Source organism: Gopherus evgoodei, chromosome 1, assembly GCF_007399415.2.
Source record: "Gopherus evgoodei ecotype Sinaloan lineage chromosome 1, rGopEvg1_v1.p, whole genome shotgun sequence".
In the NCBI taxonomy this organism is placed as follows: Eukaryota; Metazoa; Chordata; order Testudines; family Testudinidae; genus Gopherus; species Gopherus evgoodei.
The window spans coordinates 269,664,377-269,689,496 of record NC_044322.1 but is presented as its reverse complement, the minus strand read 5'-3'; the positions used below and the strand labels follow the sequence as shown (position 1 = coordinate 269,689,496).

Genomic DNA, 25,120 nt, shown 5'->3' with positions numbered 1-25,120 from the left:
TCCGATGATACAGACTAACACGGCTATCACTCTGGAAAGGTTAGGAAATTCCTTCTACTCCCGGCCACTGCTGGGCATGCTCAAATGCTGTGGGAAGTTTGCAAAGGCAGAGCAGGACAGGTTGGTGGGTGGGACCCCAGGGCTAGGTGAGATGTTAAGAGTGTAGACATATGCAACTCATGCAGTTGCCCTGAAGCAGGAGGAGGACCCCTGCTCCCTTGCCATGGTGACTGACTACATTACTTGTGAGAGTGGGGCCCTAGAATCAAGTGGGAGGGGGCAGATGGCAGAGGAACAGGTGGTGCAGCTGTTCGGGATCCATGTGTAACACCAATAGACCCCGGTCATCAGTGGGCGGGATTGAACCTGGGACCTCTTGAGCCTCTACAGCAGGGGTAGGCAACCTATGGCACGCGTGCCAAAGGCAGCACACGAGCTGATTTTCAGCGGCACTCACACTGCCCGGGTCCTGGCCACCAGTCCCAGGGGCTCTGCTGCTGGCCTGGGATACTGGCCGCTCGCCCCCTGCCAGCCGGGGTTTCATCTGCTGGCCCCGCTCAGCCTGCTGCCAGTCCCGGTCACTGGTCCAGGAGGCTCTGCTGCTGGCCTGGGGTCCCAGCCGCCTGCCCAGGGCTCTGCAGTCACCCCCGGTTGTGGCCCACTAGCCCCACCCTGGGGCAGTGAGGGGTGCAGACAGAGGCAAGAGGGGGCACATCTCAGCATCACCACCTTAAAAATTGTTCCAGCGCCACTGTGCTGAGATATTTTAAGTCCTGATTTGCTGCTTACATCACTGTCACGACACGTGGAACAGGGCACTGCGTTTGACGTTGAGATTAGAATGTACATGCAAGAACAGGAATCAGAATTTCTAATAGATTTCAAGATGTCCAGCAATTTGGCCCAGTGCTTTCTTTTCTAATTAAACCTGAAAAGTTCAACAAATGCAACTTGGATTTGTCTGTATTTCAGTGGGTGGGTGTTGAAGATTTCGAAATGCAGCTCATTCAGTTAAAAAGCTCAGAATTGTGGGCATCAAAGTTTGGAGATCTGCAGAGTGCACTTGAAGCTACCAAGAGAGATCATGGGGCCTCTATTCTGACCTGCTAGATGTCCCTGCCAGTGAAATTTAACTGTTTGAAGAAAATTGTGTTTGCAATGCTTTTGGCATTTGGATCCACATACCTGTGGGAACAGGTATTTTCACACATGAAATCTGTCCTCTGTCCCTCTTGGAGCCAGTTAACAACTGAACACTCAGAAGCCTGGGTGAAGCTTAAAATATCCAAATACGTGCCAGACATTGGAAAACTCAGCAAGGAAAAGCAAGGGCAAGGATCACACTAAACTGATAAGATCTGCATTTGAATTTAATTTGAAATGAAGCTTCTTAAACATTTTAAAAACCTTATTTACTTTACATACAACAATAGTTTAGTTATATAATATAGACTCATAGAACGAGACCGTCTAAAAACGTTAAAATGTATTACTGGCACACGAAACCTTAGAGTGAATAAATGAGACTTGGCACAGCCCTTCTGAAAGGTTGCCGACCCCTGCTCTACATTTTACCTCTCTCTCTTTAAGTGGTCTCAGTGCCACTAGAGGGGACAGAACACCACACCCAGAAGGTGTGTGGATTACATATGCACTTGGAGGACCCCTGCAGGCTCAACACTGCTCAGCCACAGCCTAGGCTGCTGCCATTGTTTGCAGCCTGTGGAACCTGTAGAAAGAACAATGCGCTGGTCCCCACTGCCCACTTTTGAATTTGCCTGGGGAAGGAGGCCTCCAAAATGGTGGCTCTACCATGAATTCTGATTAGCAGGTACCACCAATGGTCAGAGGCCCCTCCTCTCCTCCAACTGACCAGGCAAATTCAAATGTGGGCAGCAGCAACCAGCAAGGCGGCTCTTTCTAGCAGCTCTAACTCCGACTCTCGTGGCAGCACCAGTGATTCATGGCTCACTGGCTCCTACGACAGCAGTTCTGGCTTTGGTGGGAGCAGTTGTCCTTGCTCTAGGAGGCAGCAGAACTGGTGGGTGCACAGTCCAGACCAGAGAGAGCAGATGGCAAAGCATAGAGCTGGGGAGGAGGGGAACGGAGGAGAGATGACTGCAGGGGTGGGGTAGGTGAGAGTTTATTTTAATGACTGTAGGACATGTGATGGCAGGTGGGGGAATACAATCTAAACCTGGACCAGGCTCCACCTTTTTGCTTCTCTGCTACTGGCAGAGCGAGATGGGGGACCCAGACTGGGAGGGGGCAGTCAGCATTTGCTGACCCTTCTTACTATTAAATCTGCCACTCTAGCCAAGATTTGGAATAGCAAAGGCTAGCACAGGTCAGGACAGAAAAGCATTGGCAAAATTGTACAAATGGTCCCCAGAAACAGAGAGCCAGAGCAATGGCCTCACAATCTGCTTTTCCACAGCCAGCTCGGATGCAGTAAAAGATTCTTTTAGTACACTGACAATATTTCAGTGGCAGAGTCCATCTGACAAATCAGGAAAGATGGAAGGTGATTTGGGCACCTTCTGTGCTCAGGGTATTCTGGCTTGGATACCTAGTTTGTCAATCTAAAAGCCAAGTGGCATTATGCTTGTGAAATGCCCCTTGTCACCACTCCTTTTTACTGAAGGAAGCTTTCCCTCCCAATCTCTTTCAATTGTTCCAACCCTGTGTGACACCCCATGCTCTAGGTCTAGGATTTATCCATAGTTCAGGCACCAGTAAGCTTTCCTTATCCCTTCAGCACCCCTTACATACCAGAGAGCTATCAGTGTTTTTACAACTTGGAAGAGGAATCACACCTTACCAGCCAAGCATGTGTGCACACATGCATAACCCTTTCTCCCCGTGTTCCCCTCTCCAGCCTGTGTATTTTTAAATACTAAAGAATACAAAGACAACAGTGAATGAGGGAAATTTCAACCTTCCTCTATTTATTTGCTGTTGTTGTTTTAAATTCTAGAATTACAAAGACAGCAAATTATTTCCTGCACAAATTACACTTACAAAATAAAATGAACAAGTGTCAATCCTATGAGATTTTCACTTGGTTTTAAACAGCAAACCCACCAAATATACTTTTTAGTTTTTTATTGGAATATTGGAAATATCCCCTCCACACTGCCCTCCCAACCACCCCTCCCTGTTCCCTCACATCTGAAGCAATAACAGTACACAGCTCCAGTTCCACAAAGCAACTTTTGACAGATTCAGTATCGGTGACGTTTCTTTTTTTCCCCACTCCCCCTCCCATCAAAAAAATCCACACCTAAAGAAACTGTCGATCGTGTGCCTTCTATTGTAGATGTATGGCTACATACCAAAGCTATGGATCAGGAAGTGGTCACTGCAGAGTTAGAAAGCACTCAGAGAACCCAGGTCAGTGGTGAAGGGATGGTTTTCTTAACCCCTTCTCTTAACCCACAAGATATTAGACTCTGGAGGGATTAGGACGATGCTTCTCACGCAGTTGGAAGCAGAACCTCTTTTTTCTCTCATTTCTTTTGAGGGGGTGGGGGAATGAGACCTCACGCCTCTGTTTCCACTTCAGTGCCATCACCCATGATTTTCTGCAAATCCATCCTTTTTAGGAAAAATCCACTTTGCAAATCCCACCAGGAAATCTCCACTGATCCCCGTTTAAAGCCTCTCAGTTAAAAGGCAACCTCCTCCCAAAAAAGCAAAGTAGGTGGACAGATGACCAACTCCAGCCCATTCCTCTCACTGGGTGGGGAAGACACACCACATGTATCATGAGCTGGTCTCCCTGTCATTAGAAATGCTGAACCATCAGACTGAGGTTAAAGAAAATGTAATTTATGCTACAGCAATTAATCCTATGTGGTCGAGATCTTCCAGCATAATTACTTTTCTCAGACCCCCTTCATTTAGGGATCTTTGTCTCCATACTCTGGCATGGGCAAATTCCATGCACAGCTAATTTACCTGTATGAAACCCTGGAGCTGGTAGGAGACTGGGGAACTCAATTCCCTTTTATCCAACATGGATTCCCTCGCTCCCAAGACACAAATAAGTATTTCATACATTAAAAAAAAGAGAGAGCTCTAAGATTACAACAGAAGAAAAAACAAACCAATAACACTTATAAGACAAGTCTCAGCACTGCTTTGTTGTTATTTTTAGTAACTGAATCATTTTAACTATTTCAGGGAAATAATAGTCCAGTCTTTTATAAAGTTGCAATAGAAAGAGAGAAGAGAATAAAGGAGAAAACTATTTACAGAAGTAGAAGTGAAGAAGAGTGTCCAAGAAAGAAGATCCCAGACTTGCACTTCACTTCTTCTTGGCTGATTTCTTCGCACTGGACTTTGCTTTGGGTTTTGATGGCTTTGCCTTTTTAGGCTTTGATGCCTTCACTGGCTTGGCCTTGACAGTCTTTGGCTTCTTGGCTTTCTTTGGCACAGCTGCTGGCTTCTTTTTGGCTTTCTTGGCGGCAGCTTTGGGCTTCTTGGCTGGGGACTTGGTGGCAGCTTTCTTGGGTTTAGCTGCTTTCCTGGGTGTCGTGGCCTTCTTGACTTCCTTCTTGGTTTTCTTAGCTGGGGGTAGCTTCTTGGGTTCATCACCCTTGGCCAGGCGGAAAGAGCCAGACGCACCGACCCCTTTGGTCTGCTTGAGGACACCAGTGGTGACCAGCCTCTTGATGGCCAACTTGATTTGGGAGTCAGCATTCTCCCCCACTTTGTAGTGGCTCTTAATGTATTTCTGGATGGACTGGCGAGAAGAGCCAGCCCGGCTCTTTTCAGCTTGAATGGCGGCCACTATCATGTCAGAGTACTTGGGGTGATCTGTTGACTTCTTGGCCACCTTGGCCCGTTTGGGCTTAGTGGCGGGGGCTGAGGCGGAATTCTCCGTCATCTTTTGCTTTCCCTCCAGGTCAAGGGAATCAGATGACCCCTGTGCACGGGGTCCTCAAGCCGCCTCGCTGCCCGCTGGCTCCCAGATGCTCTCCCCACGTGCGGTGCTTCGTCCCAGTGGCCGTGCAGAAGGCCGGCCTGTGAAACAGGCACTGGCCGGGGGTTCTCTTTGCAACGGGCAGATGGGTTCGCCCCTTGCGACCGGCGTCCCCTCTTGGCGGTGGCGGGCCCGGGTGCCTCTCTGTGGCTCGGTCCCTCGTGGGCCTGCTCTGTGCCTCTGTGTCTGTCACTCAGGGCCTGGGTCCCCGTGTCAGGCTGTGAGTGGCCGCCCCTCCCGCCGCCTGCGGGTCTCGGTCCCCCCCAGCAGGCTCGGCTCTGCCTCCTCTCCGCCTCCCGCGCGGTGTCTGGCTCTCCAGGCAGCAGCCGGCGCATCCGGGTATTTAGCGCCGCGGCGCGGACCGCGGTGAGGACAGGGCTGCTGGCTGCCTGCTCAGGGCCCCGAATGGCGCCGCGCCGCCGACATCTGTGTTTCTTCCGCCGCCCCAAGCGGCCCTTTGCCCCCTCCCCGGGCGGCCCCGCGCCCCCCCGCCGCCGCCCCCGGCTGCGCCGCTCCCTGGGCTCCCCGCCGCCGGGCCCCGCTCCCGCCGCCGCCGCCTCCCGCCCGCTCAGGCCGCCCCAAACGGCGCCGGGTGCCGCCGGGGCCCCGCCACATTTCCCCTTTGCGCCCCCATAGCCGGGCGGCCGGGGGGTCCCGGCCCGGGTCGAGCCACCGGGGGCAAGGGCCGGGTCTGGGCCGCCGGGAGACCCCGATCCCGGCCCGCTGCGGGCCCCGGGACCCCCTCGGGGGCCCCCGGAACAGACCCCAACTAACACAGGGAGCCCCGAGCCAGGCGAGGCGCAGCCCGACCTGGCCGGGGAGGGGGGGAGGGGTGGCTCCCCCAAGCCTGGGGGGGTCCCCGGGGGGAACCTCCTGCCCCCAGCCCCGGGACCCCCACTCCTGCCCCCTCCCCAAACTCCTGCTCTGCAAAACTTTCTTTGGTATTAGATGGGAAGTTTGCAGTCATCCCCCTCCCCCCGAGTCCCCCTGGCTGCCCCTTGCCTGGGGCTGGGGGCACACGGGCAGGGGACATGCCCCACCCATGCCTGAGCTATATGGGGACACCCGGGGCAGGGAGGGGGGTTCTCTCAGTTGCCCCTCTCCCCAAAACCCACTGCACTGGGCACAGGTTCCTGAACAATAACAAAGCCAGCTGCCATGGAGAAAAAATTGGGGGGCACACATCCCACACACCTCATACCTTACCCCAGCCCTCCGCACACACCCAGCCAGGTACCCTTGGGGCTGCACCTGCCCCCCCATCCCGTTTGCCCCCCAAAAACTGCTTTGGGAACTTGCACTAGGGCAACCCTGGGCTGTTTTATTTCCTCCTGCAGTTTTTAGTGAGGAATCGATCTTATCGTTTCAAAACATATTTCCACCCTCTTTGAGGGGACATGGGGAGGGGGAGACTGGGACTGGGAGAGGGGCAGATTATCGCTAGTGTAACTGTAATTTACATACATATTCTGGGAAAGTGTGTAATTGCTATTGGGAGATTAAATGTACGTGCCATCGCCATTTTGCTGGAAGGATAGGTTGTTTTTTCTTCCCCCTTTTTCTTCTATTTTTATAACATATATATAAAATAACATCGTGGACGCAAAAATTGAGGTGCGGGGCTGAAATCTGAGACCTTATGGTACCGAGTCACTTGAGATGGAGAGAATTAAAATACATGTGAAACACTTTGTAATAGCCATAAAATAACCTGGAGTCCTAACAACACGAAAACAACCACCAAACAAATATATATATATACATACTCATATGAACCCACAGGTCGGGACCCACCATTCCCAGCTCAATGACAGGGTATGACATAGGGAACAATCAGACAAATAGTTTGTCAGTTTATAAACAATGCACAGGAATAATTATTTTATTTAGATACAGGATTTAAATAATCAACCATTTGTTCTTGAAATGTCCATATCTGTTTCTCTCCAGCCCCCTCTTTGTGTGCTTGTCTACCCCATCTAATAGCTTTCTCCTTTTTAATTCAGCTGGGTGTTTATTTTAATTGGGGGGAAGGGGAGAGGTGCACGCATGGTTTATAAATAAATATATGAAGCAGAGAAAGAACCTAATAGGTGCATCTCGATAGTTTAAGGGGAGAAAAGTTATTCAGTGAGCTCTAGGCAAAAGTGAGATTATTAGGTGAGAAGAGGTAGGATCTGACCTCCTAAAATATTCTGATCCAAATTGTGGATCAGTTTCTTTACCAATAGGCACGCAGGGATTAGACGGCGGACGCTGTTGCTTCATTCAGCAACTATATTTGCATCTAGTGCCTAATGTACTTTAGCAGCAGTTTAACGCGTATGTGACAGTTTATTAAATACGAGGGGATTTTTTTTTAAAGACCAACAGATTTACACAAATAAAATAAATTTTTTTAACCCACCATTCATCTTGGAGTGGATCATGCAAATTAGTCTATATTAACATGCTGTGCTACAATGAAAATGTAGATAGAACGGCAGCAGCAAACAGAAAAGTATTACAGGGGTGGAAAAGTAGTGCATCAAATTATTTGCAAAGAACCTCAACAGAAACCATTTGAAAGGGGAAATAAACGGTGGAGAGGGATGGAAAATCCAATTTTTATGCACGAGCCGCAATGCAAAAAACTGTATCAAATGCATTGCAAACAAAAAACAAAATGCAATAAGGTATTTGCTAAACATTGAGGTAGGCAAACTTCTGGGAGGGGAGATCAATTTATACAGTATTTTCCCCATGTTTATTTATGTCTTTAGTCGTGATGGCTATGCGTACAACAGGAATTATTTCAGTGGGGGAGGGGAAATTGTAAATAGATCCTCAAGGCTTAAAGAAAAAAACTTCACCGAGATATACTTTGATATCGTTCTGTGTTATGCACTCAGGGAACAACAGCACACTACTCTCTCTCTCTAATCTTTTCAATTTAAAATCACTCACGCTAACCTATTAATAATCCTGCGTGGAAGGTAGCCATAGCCGCTGTGAAGAATTTCAGTCAGCTGATTAACATTTAAAGAGGCGAATAGATAAAGGATTCCTGAGTTTAACTACAGGCCACCGTAGGACGCCCAAGCACTGCATCGTGGGAAACGTAGTATTCTCATCAATGCGTTAAGCAACAAATCCCGTGGCCGTGCTGCTGCTTAGGGTGACCTTTCAAGGATATCGAAGGCTACTGTATGAAAAATAGAAGCTAAGCGTTATTTCTGATTAATACTGAGCCACAATATCATGTTTAGGATACAAAGATACTATATATACACAGTATATACTGTCCTTGTGTGATGTTTTCAGGCAATACTTTTGTGATCTAATGCATGGCCATTGGTTATAACTTATGGAATAGAGTTGTAGTACATAAGGCACCTGTGGTGCAAAGCTGGCATGCCCATTATTTATTAAAAATGCACAAATGCAATAAGTAATCCTACCTTCCTTTGATTGAGACTATGCTCCCATCACATTACCTGTGTTCGCACAGCAGGGGTTGTATTGGATCCCAAGCTGTTGTCTTGTTGGATGATCACATAGCAGTAGATCTATCTGGAAATTTAAGATGGTACAAAAATTAAGCAGCCGTCATCTATAAAAGCAGGGCTTCCTGTTGGCAGCTTGTGTCACTGATGATTTATGATCAGCATTGCTACCTGTTGTTTTTTAAATTGATTTAAACTGCAGGTTTTGATCTATAAAGCCCTAAATGGGCTGGAATATTGCTGCTAGAGAGACTCTCTCTCTCTCTCTGTGCCACACAACTGCAAGCCGTGAAGGCATTTGTGTGGGATCCTCCTTGATTTAAAAGAGCAGGGGCTGATGGTGGTGGTTTCTGTGAGCAGCCTCTGTGCCGCCACAGGCTTCCTCTCCGGTCTGAAATAGCCCAGGATTATTGAACTTCAGAATATACTGCAAGACATGCCTATTTGTGTGGGCTGCTATGGAGGTGGGCCTTTGAGATTCATCAGATAGGTGGGAGAAGAGTTGGGTGTTTTATACAAAATCTAATTTTGTTTATGTAGTTCATGGCAGGGACATCTGGCATCTTCTTTTTAAATAAATCTAATAATACTACTTTTCCCTTCCTACCATTGCACCCTCAGCTGTACTGAACTCTCTGTTCAAGTCTTCTTTGCCTTAGAATCATGAATATTTAATTATAGACAAAATTGACAATAGCAGGGAATTCTCTACCCTGCTGGAAGGAGTAGTAGTAGGTGATGCTCTTACTGATTTCTATTTTCTGTTTGAATGCAGAGTATTTTGATCTTGGAGGAATACTTATTTTCAAGCCTTGGCTCAATGCAGAGCCTGCTTCATGTATTCACATAGTTCACGTGATGTATTCAGATGATGTACAATTTGAGTTTTTCTATGTTTCTAGCTCTCAGGGTTGCAAAGAAAACCTTTACCAACTGGGAGCTGAGTATAACTGACACACTTGCTTTCCTCAGCCTGCAGCCCACCTGAAATAACACCCTGGCCCCTTTCTAATCTCCATGGAGAGTCAATGCCAAAGGCTAATGAAAACACTTAATATTGACATTAGCTATGTCAATATTGCTCAAAATAGTGAATGGAATGTTAGTGGGGTTGGTACAGGGAAGAACCAGGGAGCTGCACAAAAATTCAGGGTGAGCCACAAAGACCAAAGGGCTTAAACAGCAGTGCTCGTCAAAATGCCACTGTCTCCCCCACTGAGTGAGGCTGAATGACAAGAAGGTACCAAATAAATAAAGTTTAGATACCACCTAACATCCATATCTAACCTTTGATCTTTGTGTAAAGCTCCCATTGCCAGCAGAGGGAGTTGTGGTACAGCTAGTGAACAGTAGGCAGTGCGAAATTCAGACCCCAGACCATAGTTCGGAATGGAATTTTGCCATCTCCATTGAATGAGTTGAGAGCTTGGTCTTGGCAGAATCATACTGCAGGTGAAGTGCATCTAGCTGGGGCTTCTGGAGAGCAGTGTCCATTAGGGCGAGCAAGCACACAGCATCTGTATCTTCATGCGCTCAACACCAGGCTGTATAAAGAACAGCTAAAAGCAGCAGCTGAAAGGCATCAGGTGCTACCTCCTCAGCACCTTTCAGGGATATTTAATGTAAGTAAGACAAAATGCTGCTACTAAGGTTTTAGGATAACCAGCATTAGGAATCTGCCAGTGTTTTGGCTCCATGGAGTACTTCCCCCTCAACCCCTTTTACATTTTTTAGCATCTTCTGCATCGTGTCTCTTTTGACCCATGACTAAGACCAAATCTACTAACTCCCAACAGTGGCATCAAAAGAGAAGCAAGAGGTCTGTAATAAATGAGCATGTTAATTAGGGGCACATTCCCAACTAGCCTTTCATCAATTGCCTAGATAAAGGCAGTTCTACACCACCCCCCCCCCCCCCTCTGGAAATATCAGTGAGGGCACTGCTCCCAGTACTGACCATCAGCTGACGAGGAGGAGGAAGTGGGTACAAATTACCAGGGCCCGGCTTTGTTGGTCCTGTTTAGCTGGTCTGCCCTTGCTGGGGGACTCAAACCCACTCTCGGCAGCCCTGCTGACCATCCAGAGGAACCAGCCTTCCAGTCTAATAAGTCAGGCCCCAGCAGCCAGGTGGGCTACATGTCCAGCAGAAGGCCCATGCCTGGGAACTTTATCTCATCATCCCCTATGGTAGGCTTAGATATAGGGTCAAGCGCAGCCATCCCAAAGAAGCTCTTTGACCTCTCAGCTGCAATCACCACCATGTGGCAGTATGTGATTACAGGGATCAGCTCTGTTGCTTGTTCCTTGGAGCACAAAGAGGAAGAAGAGAGGGAGGTATGTGTCTCATGCCACCGATGGATCTTGTGCTTTGGTAATTCAATACCTGAAACTTCCTTGATGGCAAGAGCCTGATCATATCAGGTGTTTTAGCATCAAGAAAATGTGCATCTACTGTTTCTGTGTGGGCTGCATTGGACTTTGGTCTCGGTGTCAATGAACTGTCTAATTGTGGTAGCACAGGACCTAGGTGTGCAGTGCTGTCATCTCTGAGATAAGGAAGAATTATGTGATCTAAATGTGCATCCCCACATGTGAGGATTTCAAGGGTTGCTGGTGCTAATCTACAGTGGTTGAGAAGTCTGACATTCTTCAGCCAAAACCCTCTGGTAGACAACTCTCTAACTAATCCAAGAGACACGAGTTACATTCTTCTCCTTCCCTACACCCCTTTTTACTATATTGCCTCAGATTAAGTACTTAAAATAAGGGTATTTCCCTTTTTAAATAATTGTCACACATGGCACACTAATTGTGCTATATGAAGTCTGCAGAAGATGTGGCAGCTAGCAGCTGATGCCTTTTGAGATCAAGAGATACAAAAGGTCACTTGTTAGTGTCTGTGAGTGGATTAAGGGGAGGAAAGGGCAAGCTCATTATTAATGTCCATATCTTTGAGTGATGGGCTTTTTTTCTTTTGCTAGGATTCTAACTCATTGAAGGAACTATTTCCTCAGAAGTAGTGAGTACCCCCTCCCTCCAATTTACATTGAGGAGTGGGGTGCTAAGTGCCTTTTTCCCACATGGTTTTACTTAAAAAATTTTGTTTGGACGATGACAACTAGGCCTTTTCAATGGAGGAATGCAACTGGCCAATGACATTTGGGATCATGCCACCAAGTTGGCATAACTATATAGTTTGTTACTGCTGTGTTAATTTTGATGGAAGAAGTGGGCCTAGAGCAGAGGTCTGTTTACAGCTGGGGATGCACAGAGGTCTTCCAGGGATACATCAACTCATCTAGACAGTTGCCTAGTTTTACAACAGGCTACATAACAAGCACTAGCAAAGTCAGTACAAACTAAAATTTCATACAGACAGTGATTTGTTTATACTGCTCTATGTACTTATACACTGAAATGTAAACACAATATTTCTGTTCCAATTGATTTTATAATTATGGTAAAAATGAGAACATAAGCAATTTGTCAGTGATAGTGGCTGTGACACTTCTGTATTTTTATGTCTGATTTCACAAGCAAGTAGTTTTTACGTGAGGTGAAACCTGTGGGTATGCAAGACAAATTAAGACTCCTGGAAGGGGTACAGTAGTCTGGAAAGACTGAGAACCAATGGCCTAGAGAATCAGTTATGTTAACATGATCTGTTAATGTCCCACACTAAGCAGTTCAATGTGGTTCAGGGTTTTGAGTGCAGAGAGCTCAGGTTGCTTAGGCCTCATGCCATGCACAATTTTTTTTTGTTAAAAATGAAGTGTTCCTAAATAGGGTACAAGAGCTGCACTTTTAATAGAGAGTAGTGGTGGAATAGAGTAGTTATGACAATGACTTTAAAAAAATAAATTCTAAAGTGCATGCTTATCAGTCTGAACATTAACTTTTACAAGAACACCTTGCTAAGAGATTTGGTTGATTCTTCCTCAGCTTGGTTCCCAGAGGGAATGCGTTTCTAGAAGATAACTTGCGATTGAACTACATGATATCAGGCTCACAGAAGGAATTCTGTAGTTAAGGCCTGTGTCAGACTAGAGCAGGAGTTCTCAAACTGGGAGTTAAGACCCCTCAGGGGGTCATGAAGTTATTACGTTGGGGGCATGAGGTGTCAGCCTCCAACCCAAACCCTGCTTTGCCTCCAGCATTGATAATGGTGTTAAATATACAAACAAGTGATTTTAATTTGGGGGGGGGGGTTACACTCAGAGGCTTGCTCTGTGAAAGGGGTCGCCCGTACAAAAGTTTGAGAACCACTGGACTAAATGATCAGAATGGTCTCCTCAAGGCTGAATCTAGTGGACTTTGATAAAACTCCGTTACTCCAGGCCTCTCAGTTTCTCTCAGCACAGCAGATGGCAGCAGAGACAATCATCAATTACACTGAAAATCCACCTAGGATCTCCTTATTTAACATGCCAACATTCTTCAGGAATGACCACATTCCTGCTTAGGATGTCAGCACAGGGCCTTGGAACGATATGTTTTCTTGTTGACTTCACTGCAGAGCACTAAGGGTGGGAGCAGGGCGAGGAGAAGAGGAGTTGAGAGTCCCAACAGGATGGACCTTGGATCAGCCACTTATTTGTTGTTACTGCACTTAATAGGGCCAGCCCCCTCCAGCCAGGAAGATATACCTTGAGTTTGTGACAAAAGTTCCCCAGCATCCGCTAGACCAAGCTCTGCCTGAAACAGATCTCTCCTTCCCTGTCCCGCTCCTGCTATATAAAACCTAGTGGCAGGAAAAGATGGCTGGGTGGGGGCAGGGGAAGGAGGTGGAGGACTGGCTGAGTTGGAGTGAGATGAGCCAAGGGTGATTTTGGACACTGCTTCTGTGACTAAATAGCTTTCATTCGTTTTGAGGAGCCTGCAGCAAGAGCTGGCCCAAAACAGAAGACTGCTGCTGTTAAAGAACGTGTCACTCACAGGAGGCCCTGCTTCAACAGGAGAGGAACTGCAGAGGGTTGCTCTGAAGACCAGAGACTGGTACATGAGAGAGCAGTGCAGAGCTAATATATCAACAAGATCTAGTCCCATAAGCAAAGACATGAGAACAGGCAGAATCCAGACCTACCTTTAAGCCCCTCAAATAAGGAAGAGGATGCAGCTCAGCAGTCTTCCTCTTGCATCACTGGTTTCTATTACACAGATGTCTTTACAGGCAAAAAGGAAGTCATTAGCTAAAGCAGTTGTATTTGAGATGGGGCCCACAAAATGCTTATCACAATCTTTAGGCACCAGTTTCCATAGTCCAAGAAATCAATGACGGTACCACAGACTTTGACCACTTCAAGTGAGCATGTGCACAACTGTCCCTTGCTGCTCCCTGCACACCTGACACCCTTGGGTGAATTCACCTACAACTAAATTAGCAGATAACACACATACAACCACAATGCAAAGGGAGCTGGAGAGATCAGGGCAGCCCTGAACCCAGCTGGGGGAGGAAGCCTAGCACAAATACACCCCAAAATCATTCTATAACCAAGCAACGCATCCACTGATAGAGCACTAGATTTTCATCTCATCCTGTCCATGCCACTCCATCCTACCCTTTTAGCAAGCCGAGCACTAGAGTTGGCTCAGGGAACTTTTGGCATCAGATTTGTGCCCAGCTCCACCAACATTTTTGAGCCCCACTGACTTCAATGGATGTCCAGAACCGAGAGATCTGGGCCTGGATACCTATTTAGCTGGTTAGGGTGTCTCAGGTCTTTCAGCACGAACTGATGTAACCTCTCCCTCCAATTGTTAATGCCTTATGTTCCCTTCTTAAGCACAGTTCCAGCATGTGGCACCTCACCCCTGCAATTGATATATGGAGTCTTACATGGGGTCTCAGCACCACAGCTCTGTTTTCTGAACAACAGCCCAAGAGTTCACCTGTTGGTCAACAGGGGAGTGGGCTGAAAGTGTGAGGAGCAGTTACCAGTATCTCATCAGATCTAGCCATCAGCTTTTCACACCAATAAGTGATCTGTGGCATCCAAAGTGATTGGGCGGCAGGGAGGAGAGGAATTAAATATTTCTGGTTTGCATCCTTCAAAGGACTGGTGATGGGGAAGGGGTAGGGGGTGAACTGCCCATTCTCCCTTTTTATTGTGCCAACAGATTGAGAGACACGCCCCCCCCCCCAAAAAAAAAAAAGGTAAAAAATAAATCCAGCATCAGTTTAACAAAACAGGCGATGTTTGGACACTCAATTTAGTCAAAATACTCTTATTGGTATGGGTGGGGAGAAAGTGGACATGGGGTTTTTTGTTTTTGAGGAATCAGTGGGGTAGATCTTCCCTCTCACCACACTTGTGTGTGGAAAGATATTTATTGTCTTCTCAGGCTGGACAGAGGGGGATCCTCTCACTTCCTTAGACAACCAGATTGGGGATTTTTCTGGGGGTACGGGGTATGAAATGATCTCCTTCACTCCATCCACAAGCTCAATGCTCGTGGAGCGGAGTGGAACTGCTGGTCAGTATTCCTGCTCTGCATCCAAGTGTAAGAAAGCCCTGAGCAAGCAGAACCACCTGCTCACACCAGCAGGGCTCAAGACTCCCAGACCAGCAGTAAAATATCCTCTCCCAGGAGACAAATGTAGGTTCAAAGGCAGATCTGACTGAGAATGAGAACTGTAAGGGAATGTTGGAGGTGACCACCACTGAATGGTGTAGTTGACAGCCCTGATTTGACTACACAGATGCCTCTGTCAGAGCATCACATGGGACAACGGTATTTCAGACAGCTCAGGAAAGGAAGGGAGAACTGCACATTCTGGGACATGAGACTATTTCTATGTGTTTCTATATTCAGGGCCCCCATAGCTGATCTCCAAGTTCAATTCCTACCTAGTTTTGTTTTTCCAGCCAGCACAGGGGCTGTCATGGCAGGACCCAGGAGAAATGTCTGCAGGAAAGTGAAAACTGGTTCTTCCATCAGATAGTGCTAGGGAGCCCAAATCCACCTAGACCCCTGCCCTCCATACCATCTGCTTCTGGCTGCAGTATTTAAGGCAGAGCTGAATGGGTTAAACCACAAGAAGCAGAGCAATAACTCTCACTCACAAAGGGCTTCCTCCATTGAGGCCTGGCTGCCAAATAGGCCAACTGTGATGCCTGTTCCTGTGTAGCTGTACTAAGACTTGGGGATGCATGTGGCTTTGAAGCAGGATTTAGATGATATTAAGTAGGCGAGGGGGCCCAGGAGCAAAGTTGGGCAGGGAGTCAAGTCAACACGCACCCTCCCCCACCAGCAGCTAGCTCATGATCTAGTCACCACCTGCCTGCTGGATTCTAGGTATCCTAGAAGAGAGCCCCACTCCTCAGGCACGATCTGCAACCCAGCCTCCTACTCTGCCTGGTATGGATGGAGGCCCCCCTGTGAAGGTTAAGGGTGCTGTGGACAGGGACAGTCCTGCTCCAGGAGGGGACAACCTCCAATCCAATAATTATAATAGAGTCCCCTTGGATAGCTGAAGATTTTATTAAGTTAAACTATTAACTGTGTGGAAGGGCAGCCGCCGCCTTCATTTTTTGGCTCCAGCGGACGCAGCAGTGGTGCGTGCAGAGTCCCCTGGTCCTCCTCAGGAGTGTGTTAGCAGGAGGCAGGCTCTTCCAAAACCTCCAGGGGACTGGCCTTGCCCTGGGACATTCACATGGCCCATGGGTACCGAAACCTCCCTTCAATACAGTCCACAGAGTGAGAGCACAGTCCCCAACAGCTTGAGCAGCTCTGTCCAACATCTCTGCTTTCAGTGGTCCAGGGGAACGTGTGCAGGACGTTGGTTCTCTCGTATGGCTAGCCACAGTCTGTCTCATGGTGCATGGTCCTTCCAGCACATCCAAGCAGACTGGAGGAGTGGGAAGATAAGAGGGGTGAAGGCCATTCGCAACCCCATAGACGCACCCCACAAGGAGCACTTGAGGCAGGAGCAACAGCTGTGTTTCTTCGGTCTTCAGCTGCTGGTTAAAAGATATTGTAGATTTAAAACGCTCCCCAGCCACAAAACAAAAAAAAGTGAAGTATCTATAAAATATATCTTTTCACATATAAAATCCTGAAGAAGGTGCACATAGGAGCCAGTCCAAACGATGTGCTCAGATACGCAGGCGCATGGGATGGGGATTGGTGAAAGACATGGGAGTTGGTTTCCTTGAGGGGGTGTCAATGGATGGGATACAGCCACCACCTCCCCACAAGTGAGAAATCAAGCAAAACAAACCTAAGGAGAAAATAAGGAGAGTGTCACAGCAAATGGCTTAAAAGACTTCAGAGTCGCTGAGCCCCAGAACTCCAGGGCTTCCTCAAATCCAGGTGGTCATTTGTACCCCAAGATGCCAGCTAGTGACACTGCTTGTACTGCAGCCGTGGGGGCCTAGATCAATTCAGATCCCCTGTTAGGTACTCCTCCCACATGTGCATTTGGTCCCCTTCTCTCTGCAGCGGCCGTGCAGGCAACACTCCTGGCCCACAGGAAGGGTGACAACCACTTAGGTGTTACCACTCCCTCTCCTCGCCACTTTGTTCTCATGCCTCACATCACCCACCAATAGGCGTAAGCAGGGCCTAGAGAGCAGGGTTCCCCAGTCCTGAGAGGTCCCAGTCTCTGCCAGGGGGGCATAAGCAGGATGAGAAACCACAAAGAGGGGAAAATTTCCACTGGATTAGATCTAGTGAGCATCAAACAGGCAATAGCACTTGCTCCTGACTCACAACTGAACAGCCCCCCTGCCCCCTCTACTCCCCCTCCTCTGCCTTCACCCGTCTCCCGTCCCACTCTTTACAGTGCCCTTGTCAGGAGAGGCCCAGAGCATCTCAGTGCAGGGTGAGTGTTTGGCTGAGTGGGAACAACTTTGGCCTAGACCGAAAGGGCTCGAGGAACAACAGAGCCCATGCCTGGGGTCCCACTACAAGGACAGTCCTTCCTTGCCCTAGAGTGCCCCCTGGTACTGGAGGAACTGCAACCCCCTCCGGCCCCATAAGCTGCACTCATCCCTGCTGCAGGCGGGCTTGTGCCAACCCCACAGCGCAGCTCATGGCCCTTGGCCGCTCACCTCTACTCGCTGATGCTGTTGCGCAGCGTCTCCTTCTCCTGCAGCGCTGCCATGGCCAGGCGTAGGTGCTCCTTCAGCTGCTCAATCTCCCTCTCCGAGCGCAGCTTGATGTGGTTCAGCTCCACATAGACATCCTGGTACTTCCCTGAGGCAAATCTCTTATCCTGCAGTGGAAGGCGAGGAGTCACCACCCAGCTCTTGGTATTCATCCCAGGGGAGGGTGGCTCCCATCAGGAAAGCCAGAGAGAACAAGACCTAGGTGTCAATTTGAGCCTCAGCCAGGCAAGCAGTGAGAGCCCAGTAGAGACCCCCACAAGATGGGACAGGCATGGCATCCACAGAGATCAACTCAGACTGGCTGTTCAGAGACAGGGGGAAGGGGACAAGAGGCCGGGCAGCTAGAGAGCAACATGTCATTGCAGACTGGTAGGGCTGGTTTCTGGAAGCTATTCAGCTACAGGTGGATTAAGAGTGGGGGCTAGGGGAGTAGACAGCTGTCTACAGCCACCAAGAAGAGGACCTGTGCAGGGGTGTGTGCCTAGGAGCAACAGGAAATTTGCTCGATCTCAGGAAGGTTCCCATAATGGCAAGGGCCAGCCAGTTGTGAAAGTCTCCTAAGGCAGGAAGTGGTGGAAGCCATCTTGCTTGGGCCATTTAGAACAGACGCTGACACAGCAATGGTGAATACTGCATGTAGCAAGCCCACCCTGGCCAGGGGAAGGAGCATTAGGACCCTCAGTAGAGGTCGCCCTTCTCTAATGTCAACGCTGTGGTGAGGGAGATGGGGAGGCCTGGACGTAGGTGGGCCGACACACAGTCAAGGACAGGGGAAGGAAAGCAGACAAAATGGAGTTCTAGCCAGATTTCACTTTTTTCCCCCCACCTAGAAGGGCTCCCGACACTGGGTGCGTGCACGCCCCACCCTTGCTCCAGGGGTTAATGACCAACAGTGGCAGGAAACCAAAGTGAATCCAACAGAAATAGGAGACCCAAACCACTCCTAATCAGCATTCGTGCTCTGTATGATTTCCCAGGTCCTTGCTTTCCCCCATCATTTTCCTGCCTCCAACTTAAGGGAGGTCTTCACATCCCTCCCCTAGATAAAACGAACCCCCGGGAAGGAGAGAACAGCTCCCAGGAAATGGTACCTTTTGCATCATCTGGAGCTCATCCTTAAGACACTGAACCTCTTTTTTCAGGTACTGGAGTTCATTCTCCTTCACTCGAAGCAGCACCTGCGAAGGAGGAGGAGGAGAAGAGACACTCCAGGGACCAAGCTGAGAGATATGACATCAGTGCAGGACAGAAGGGGGCGTTGGGGGGGATGGGGAAGGAAGAGTCAGGAGCATGAGGCCAGGAAGTGCTGCAGATCTAGAGCTAGACTCAGTGGCAGAGCTGAGTGGGGGAAGCTTGCATAGCAACTTCCTGCACTGCAGCTTGTGCCATGCCTGCTGCAGAAGCGGAGCAGCAGCACACAGCACCAGCAGGCCTCTTTACCTCAAGCTCACAGGAGCTCCTCTCGCCGTTGTGCAAGGCCCCATCCCCTGTGCCCTGTGAGGTGATGAAGGTCCGTAACCTCTGGATCTCTTCTGACAGGCATGTCTGCAGCTCCTGAAGGCCAGAGCGGAGTCATCAGGGGACTGCGCATACTCCCACAAACCAGAGCCCACATGCAGGTGAGAGCCAGCCAGGCCCATGCTGCTCTCTCCTCAGATGCTCTACCCCTCCCCCAACCCCAGCTTAAAAGGGCCCCTCCATCTCTTACTTCGCTTTGGACAGCACAGCTCATTTGTTAAGGGATTTCTGGCTCCAGAGGGAACATGCCCCCTGGGATCTTCCAGCATGCTGTGCAAAAGGCTCAGCCCTCTGGGCAAGTGTGTCTCTTGCCTGGTTCTGCCGGAGCAGCTCCTTCCCCTCCTGCTGGCAGCGCTGCAGCATCTGTTCCCGCTCTTCTGCTTTCTCTGTGAGGTCACCGATTTCCAGACACTTCTGGGAGTATTGCTCGGAGAGAACCTGCAGCTCCCGCTTCAGAGAGTCCACGTCCAACCTACCACAGCCACTCAGAACATCACTTTAGAGAAGCAGGATGCCCCCATCCTCCTCCCAGGGCCCACTCTCACACCAACACCGGTCTCCACCCCGGCTATGGACAACACTTGCTGCCCCTGCCCACACTCACATGGCTGTCACCCACAGCCACCACCGTTACTCAGAAGGGTCCCTTCTTCTAAGCAGCTGGTAATCAGAGGAGGGGAACCCACTGAAGGTGGGAGAGGAAAGAAGCAAAGAATCTAATGGGAGAAAGCAGGGAGCACAGTAGCCTGTTCAGGTCTAGTGGAGACGGGATATCCTGCTCTCATCTGCATGGTTAGCATCTCAGGTCATTGCATTCTCCCCCCGCGCACCCCCTTCCCCAGAAGCAGCACTAGGAGGCAGGCTAGAAGCTAATGTTGGCTCTCTGGAAGGCAGAGAGGGATGGCATATAGAAATTCACTCTTCAGTCCAATGTTGAAGGGAATGGCACCCTTCCAACTTGCCCCACTGGGCAAGAGCTACCTAAAAGTGAGTGACCTAGCAAGCACAGAGCCTGGTCTGGGCAGCATCCACATGGAGGGAACTGGGCAGAAGGGACTGTGCAGAGACTCCTTACTGGTGCTGTCTCCGGAGGGCCTCCGAGCCTGACCCACTCTGCTGGAAACTGCGTGTCCTGCCCAGCTCCCTATTCAGCTCCTCCTTGTGCACCTTCTTCAGCGCTTCGATTGCTAGGAGGAGGAGAAAAGGAGACGTGGAGTTAAGTGTCCTGAGAGACTCGGCCGCTCTGCAGCTTGGCAGATGGGGCGGTGGGAGCTGAACAAGGGGAGCTCCTGAGGACTCCCCTCTCCCATCTACCACCAGAAACCCCAGCTCCAGGAACGGCTCAGAATTTCCCTCTTCCTCCACTCTGTCCCGGGCATCTTCCCCGGAGCTAACTCCTACCATGCCAAGCCACAGCAGGCAGCTCCAAGCACTGCTCACGGGCGATGCTACAGTCTGAAGCTTCTTGCTACAGCATCAGCGCAGAGACTCTCCTCTTTTAGCTGCGGTAAGGCCAATTCCCAACATACACACAGGTGGTGGGGAAGAAACAGGCTTCCGGGTCAGGTCTTGCTTGTTAAAAATGGAATCCCATCTCATACTCAGGAGATGGTGAAGAAGGGCACAGGGAGAAAAGTCCAGTGTGCATGGGGCACTCAGCAACATGGGCATCTATTTGGCCAACAATGGGGGCAGGGGAAGGAGATGGACACAATCTTGCCAGCCTCCGCTAGCAGAGCTGCTTGCTCACCACCTCACTTACCCAAGGAGGACACATGGGAGGGGTTTTTCCAGTCTTACTTCTGAGCCCATTAAAAGGGAGGGCAGCTGCCTATCACCCTATTCATACAGGGATAGCTAGCAGCATGGGGCTATATATACAGCACAGGCTCCTTTCAGGAGCAAGGAGGCTGCAGAAAACACTACGGATGAGGAGAGGGCAGATAGCTACAGTGTGTTTGACCCACCCGTCTTTTCAAAGAAATCTTGTTAGCTCAGATTTGGATCTCAGCCAGCAACCATCCCACTGCACAGCCTAAAGGGGAACAACTGCATCGAGAAGCAGAATGACTGCTAGTGATGCAGAAGCCCCAGCCAAGATCAGGGGCCCATTATGCTAGGTGCTGTACATACAGAGAGAGACACCCTGCCTCAAAGAGGTTATAAAGGTCAGGAGAGGACCAAAACCTGGGGGGAAAGTGACTTGCCCAAGGTCACGGGCAGAGCAATGTCTTAGCACCTGAACCACACTGCTTCCCTGCAACACCACTGCCCAACCTTGTGCTTTACAGACATGGCCTAGCCCAGAGAGGCTGCCACCCATTGAGGCCAGCAGGAGCCAAGGGTGCTCAGCACCTTGGAGGCTCACTGTTCTGGGACACATCTCAGCTTAGAGAGACCCAAGAGATATTCCAGGGAAGGCAGCACTGAGGGATTCCAGGAGAGGTGGCAAGTGGACTCGAAGGAAAGTTTGAAAGAGGAGAAAGGGGACAAGGGGCAGCAGGCAGCCATATCCCCAACCTTTAAGTGCTTGGGTTCTTGCTCCTACCCGCAGCTGTGGCCGCAGCCTCCTCAGCCAGGAGCCTCTCCTTCTCCTGCCGCAGCCGCTCCAGCTCCCGCTGATGGTGCCGCTGGAGCTCGGTCATGACCTGCTGGTGAAGAGATTCCATCTCTGCCAAGCTGCGCTCACATGCCTCCTGTCACGCAGAAGAGGGGAGAAAGAAAAACAGGTGAAGGGGAGTGGGACTGAGACACGGAGAGATGCAGCAAGATACCATACAATTTGCCTGGCATTTGCTGTGCACTACAGGAGTGAACTCCACCCAGGCCCATCACCAGCACTGAATCAGAGAGGGGAGGTGAATACCCTCAAGAGGAAAGAAAGTGTCTTAAGAAGATAAAGATGTTAAATAAAGCTTTTCATCCTTAGATCTCAAAGTGCTTGACTAAAGCATTATCCCCCATTTCTTATATGGGGAAACTGAGGCACATACAGGGAAGTGACTTGCCCAAGGCCACCCAGCACTTCAGTGGCAGAGCAGGGAACAGAGCCTAGGTCTCCCGAGTTTCAGTCCAGTGCTCTATGCACTATACCACACTGCCTAATGCAGCGAAGTGCCTGGCTTTATGACACGGATAAACATTCCCTTAACTATTGAAAGCTGAGCTGCCTCTTAAGGAAAATGAAACCAATTGCAACCTCCCTTCAATGCAGCCATTTGCTGTTAAAGGCCCTCCCCAAAGAGGCTGGATACTCAAAGCAGATTAGCAGTCTGATGTGCAGGTGGACTTAACACAGACTTCAAAATATCCTCACTGGCACTGGCGTTAGCACTCCCTAAAATTAAGTTCATGCCTCTGAGCTACTGTTCCAGGCTCTCTATAGATTCAAGCAGAGGTGCTGCATCAGTGCAGCATGGTCATTTTTTAAGGTTTCCTTTTAAACTGTAACAAGAGAATCTCATTTAGAAGAGTCCTTCAGCATCTCGGCTGATAGTAAAGAGGCCAGTCTGCTTCGCCTCCATAGTCCTTCGCCTGCTGCCCATCCACTCCCTAAACCCAAAGGAGCACACGCCACACTTTGGGAAATGCTGCTCACACTAAGGGAGTTGCTGCATCCTGGGACCTGTAGTCTGCAGCTGGTACTAGAACAAGGGCAGCTGCTCTTTGACCCACTTTGAGTTAATGCAATCCATTGACTCCAGACAAATTATCAACATGATCCTCAGTGGAGCAAAATGTGGGTGGCCTGTGATTTGCCCAGAAATTGGCTACCAAACATTGACAGGTTAATGGGAGGGAGACAAAAAGCCATCCTCTAGGGGAGGGGCAGTTTGAATTTAGAATTACAAAATATCTCATCAAGAGCTGATGACAGAAGTTGATTGGAGGCTATTTTTTACCATGTGAACTGGGTCTCATAATATTTATCAAGCTCACAGGGCAGCTTCTAGCCTGCTGTATTAGTTGCCCCACACTATGCAGGATTTTTCTGTGGCAGATATAACAGATCAGTTGCAAAATTCCAGCAACATGGAGATCTTGTCTTTTCAGCTGCTAATAAAGAAGGTACGTGACTGGGTCACTTCAATGAGATCTCCCCTTTTACTTTACATGAGTAACTGGCATCACATTAGTATGGTAAAATTAGGGTCAGACTCAGAGCAGCACTCTATGAATTCTGGCTCAGACTTGTTCAATATCTCCATTGATGAATTAGATAATGGCATAGAGAGTAAATTTTATAAAGATTGCAGATGATACCAACCTGGGAGTGGTTGCAAGTATTTTGGAGGATAGGATTAAATTTGAAAATAATCTGGAGAAATGGTCTGAAGTGAATAGGATGAAATTCAATACGGACAAATGCAAAGTGCTCCACTTAGGAAGGAACATCAGTTCCGCACATACAAAATGGGAAAGGAGTGCCTAGAAATAAGTACTGCGGAAAGGGATCTGGGGGTTATAGTGGATCACAAGGAAAATATGAGTCAAGAGTGTAATGCTGTTGCAAAAATGAGCAAACATTCTCGGAAGTATTAGTAGGAGTGTGCTGAGCAAGACATGTGAAGTAATTCTTCCGCTCCGCGCTGAGTAGACCTCAGCTGGAGTAGTGTGTCCAGTTCTGGGAGCCACATTTCAGGAAGATGTCGACAAATTGGAGAGAATCCAGAGAAGAGCAACAAATGCTGCTGGAAATGGGCCATTTTCATTACCACAAAAGTTCTTTCTCTCTCCTGCTAACAATAGCTCACCTTAACTGACCACTCTCGTTAGTGTGTGTATGGTAACACCCACTGTTTGATGTTCTCTGTGTGTATATATATGCATCTTCCTACTGTATTTCCCACTGCATGCCCACGAAAGCTTATGCTCAAATAAATGCGTTAGTCTCTCAGGTGCCACAAGTACTCCTGTTCTTTTTGCTGAAACAGACTAACAGCTGCTACTCTGAAAAAAGGATTAAAGGTCTAGAAAACATGACCCATTAGGGAAGATTGAGAAAAAATGAGTTTGTTTAGTCTAGAAAAGAGAAGACTGAGAGGGGACATGATAACAGTTTTCAAGTACATAAAGGGCTGTTACAAGGAGGAGGAAGAAAAATTGTTCTCCTTAACCTCTAAGCCCATTGCTCCTTGTCCTATCCTTAAATTGCAGCAAGGGCAGTTTAGGTTGGACACTAGGAAAAACTTCCTGTCAGGGTGGTTAAGCACTGGAATAAATAGCCCAGGGAGCTTGTGGAATCTCTGTCTTTGGAGAGTTTTAAGAGCAGGTTCGACAAACGCTTGTCAGGGATGGGTTAGACATGAGTGCAGGGGACTGGACTACACCTCTTGAGGTCTCTTGCAGCCCTATGATTCCATGCCCCTTAATGCCCACTGAAATCAACAAGAGGTTTAGAGCCTTGCAGGATTAGGCCCTTACTGCCTTTTCTTCCACTGATTGGGCTCTGCTCATAACCACAGAGATCAAAAGGTGGAGTGCAAATAACCACAGAGATCAAAAGGTGGAGTGCAATCAACTCAGTGTGCCATGATTTTTGTGTGATTTGAGGCAACTCAATTGGTTGCACCAGCAGGATTATCTCCAAGGACCCAATAACTCCAGTCGGGAAGTGTGTTGCCTAAGACTTGACTGCTTTACATACGCAATCCCTGTTCCTGAGCTGGCTGACCTCGATTACAAGAGCCTGCTGATGGGCTCCTAGTGGCATGTGGTTGATGAGTGGCACACTGGGTTTTATAGTCTTGGCTACAGCCTGACATTTGATCCATGTCCAAATAAAACCAAAGAGTTACAGCTCAGAATGGAGACACATTCATGTGTTTGAACCAAACCACCCTCTATTTAAAGAGACTGAAGAGCTGTCTACACTACCATGAAGCAGGACCCTGCTACAATATGGTGCCTCCTGGTGGGACCAAGCTAGATTTGAGCAGAGTCCTCAACCTGTGTTCTCCACGGCTTTCATGGTGTAATCATGCCCCAATCTACACAAAAGACAGCCATCCTGGGTC

At 48.8% G+C, this 25,120-nt stretch overlaps 2 protein-coding genes across 9 annotated transcripts in view; both read right to left on the bottom strand.

The window, feature by feature from the left end:
* Positions 1-2,922: 2,922 nt before the first annotated feature.
* On the bottom strand, positions 2,923-5,312 carry LOC115642450 (histone H1.0). Its single transcript, XM_030545954.1, has one exon. The coding sequence runs from the start codon at positions 4,889-4,891 to the stop codon at positions 4,310-4,312; it is 582 nt and encodes a 193-aa protein (XP_030401814.1). The 5' UTR covers positions 4,892-5,312; the 3' UTR covers positions 2,923-4,309.
* A 10,621-nt stretch (positions 5,313-15,933) lies between these two features.
* The window catches only part of TRIOBP (TRIO and F-actin binding protein), a 36,988-nt gene continuing 27,801 nt past the window's right edge, over positions 15,934-25,120 (bottom strand). For 6 of the 8 annotated variants that reach the window (XM_030545863.1, XM_030545893.1, XM_030545913.1 and 3 more), the window contains 7 exons: positions 21,652-21,799; positions 20,179-20,290; positions 19,416-19,575; positions 19,026-19,139; positions 18,677-18,763; positions 17,529-17,692; positions 15,934-16,696 (listed from right to left, as the gene is read on the bottom strand). In XM_030545863.1, coding sequence (XP_030401723.1) covers positions 17,531-17,692; positions 18,677-18,763; positions 19,026-19,139; positions 19,416-19,575; positions 20,179-20,290; positions 21,652-21,799 — 783 coding nt within the window. In that variant the 3' untranslated portion in view covers positions 15,934-16,696; positions 17,529-17,530. The remainder of the gene's footprint in view (positions 16,697-17,528; positions 17,693-18,676; positions 18,764-19,025; positions 19,140-19,415; positions 19,576-20,178; positions 20,291-21,651; positions 21,800-25,120) is intronic. The other 2 variants (XM_030545882.1, XM_030545873.1) reach the window with 2 other exon arrangements.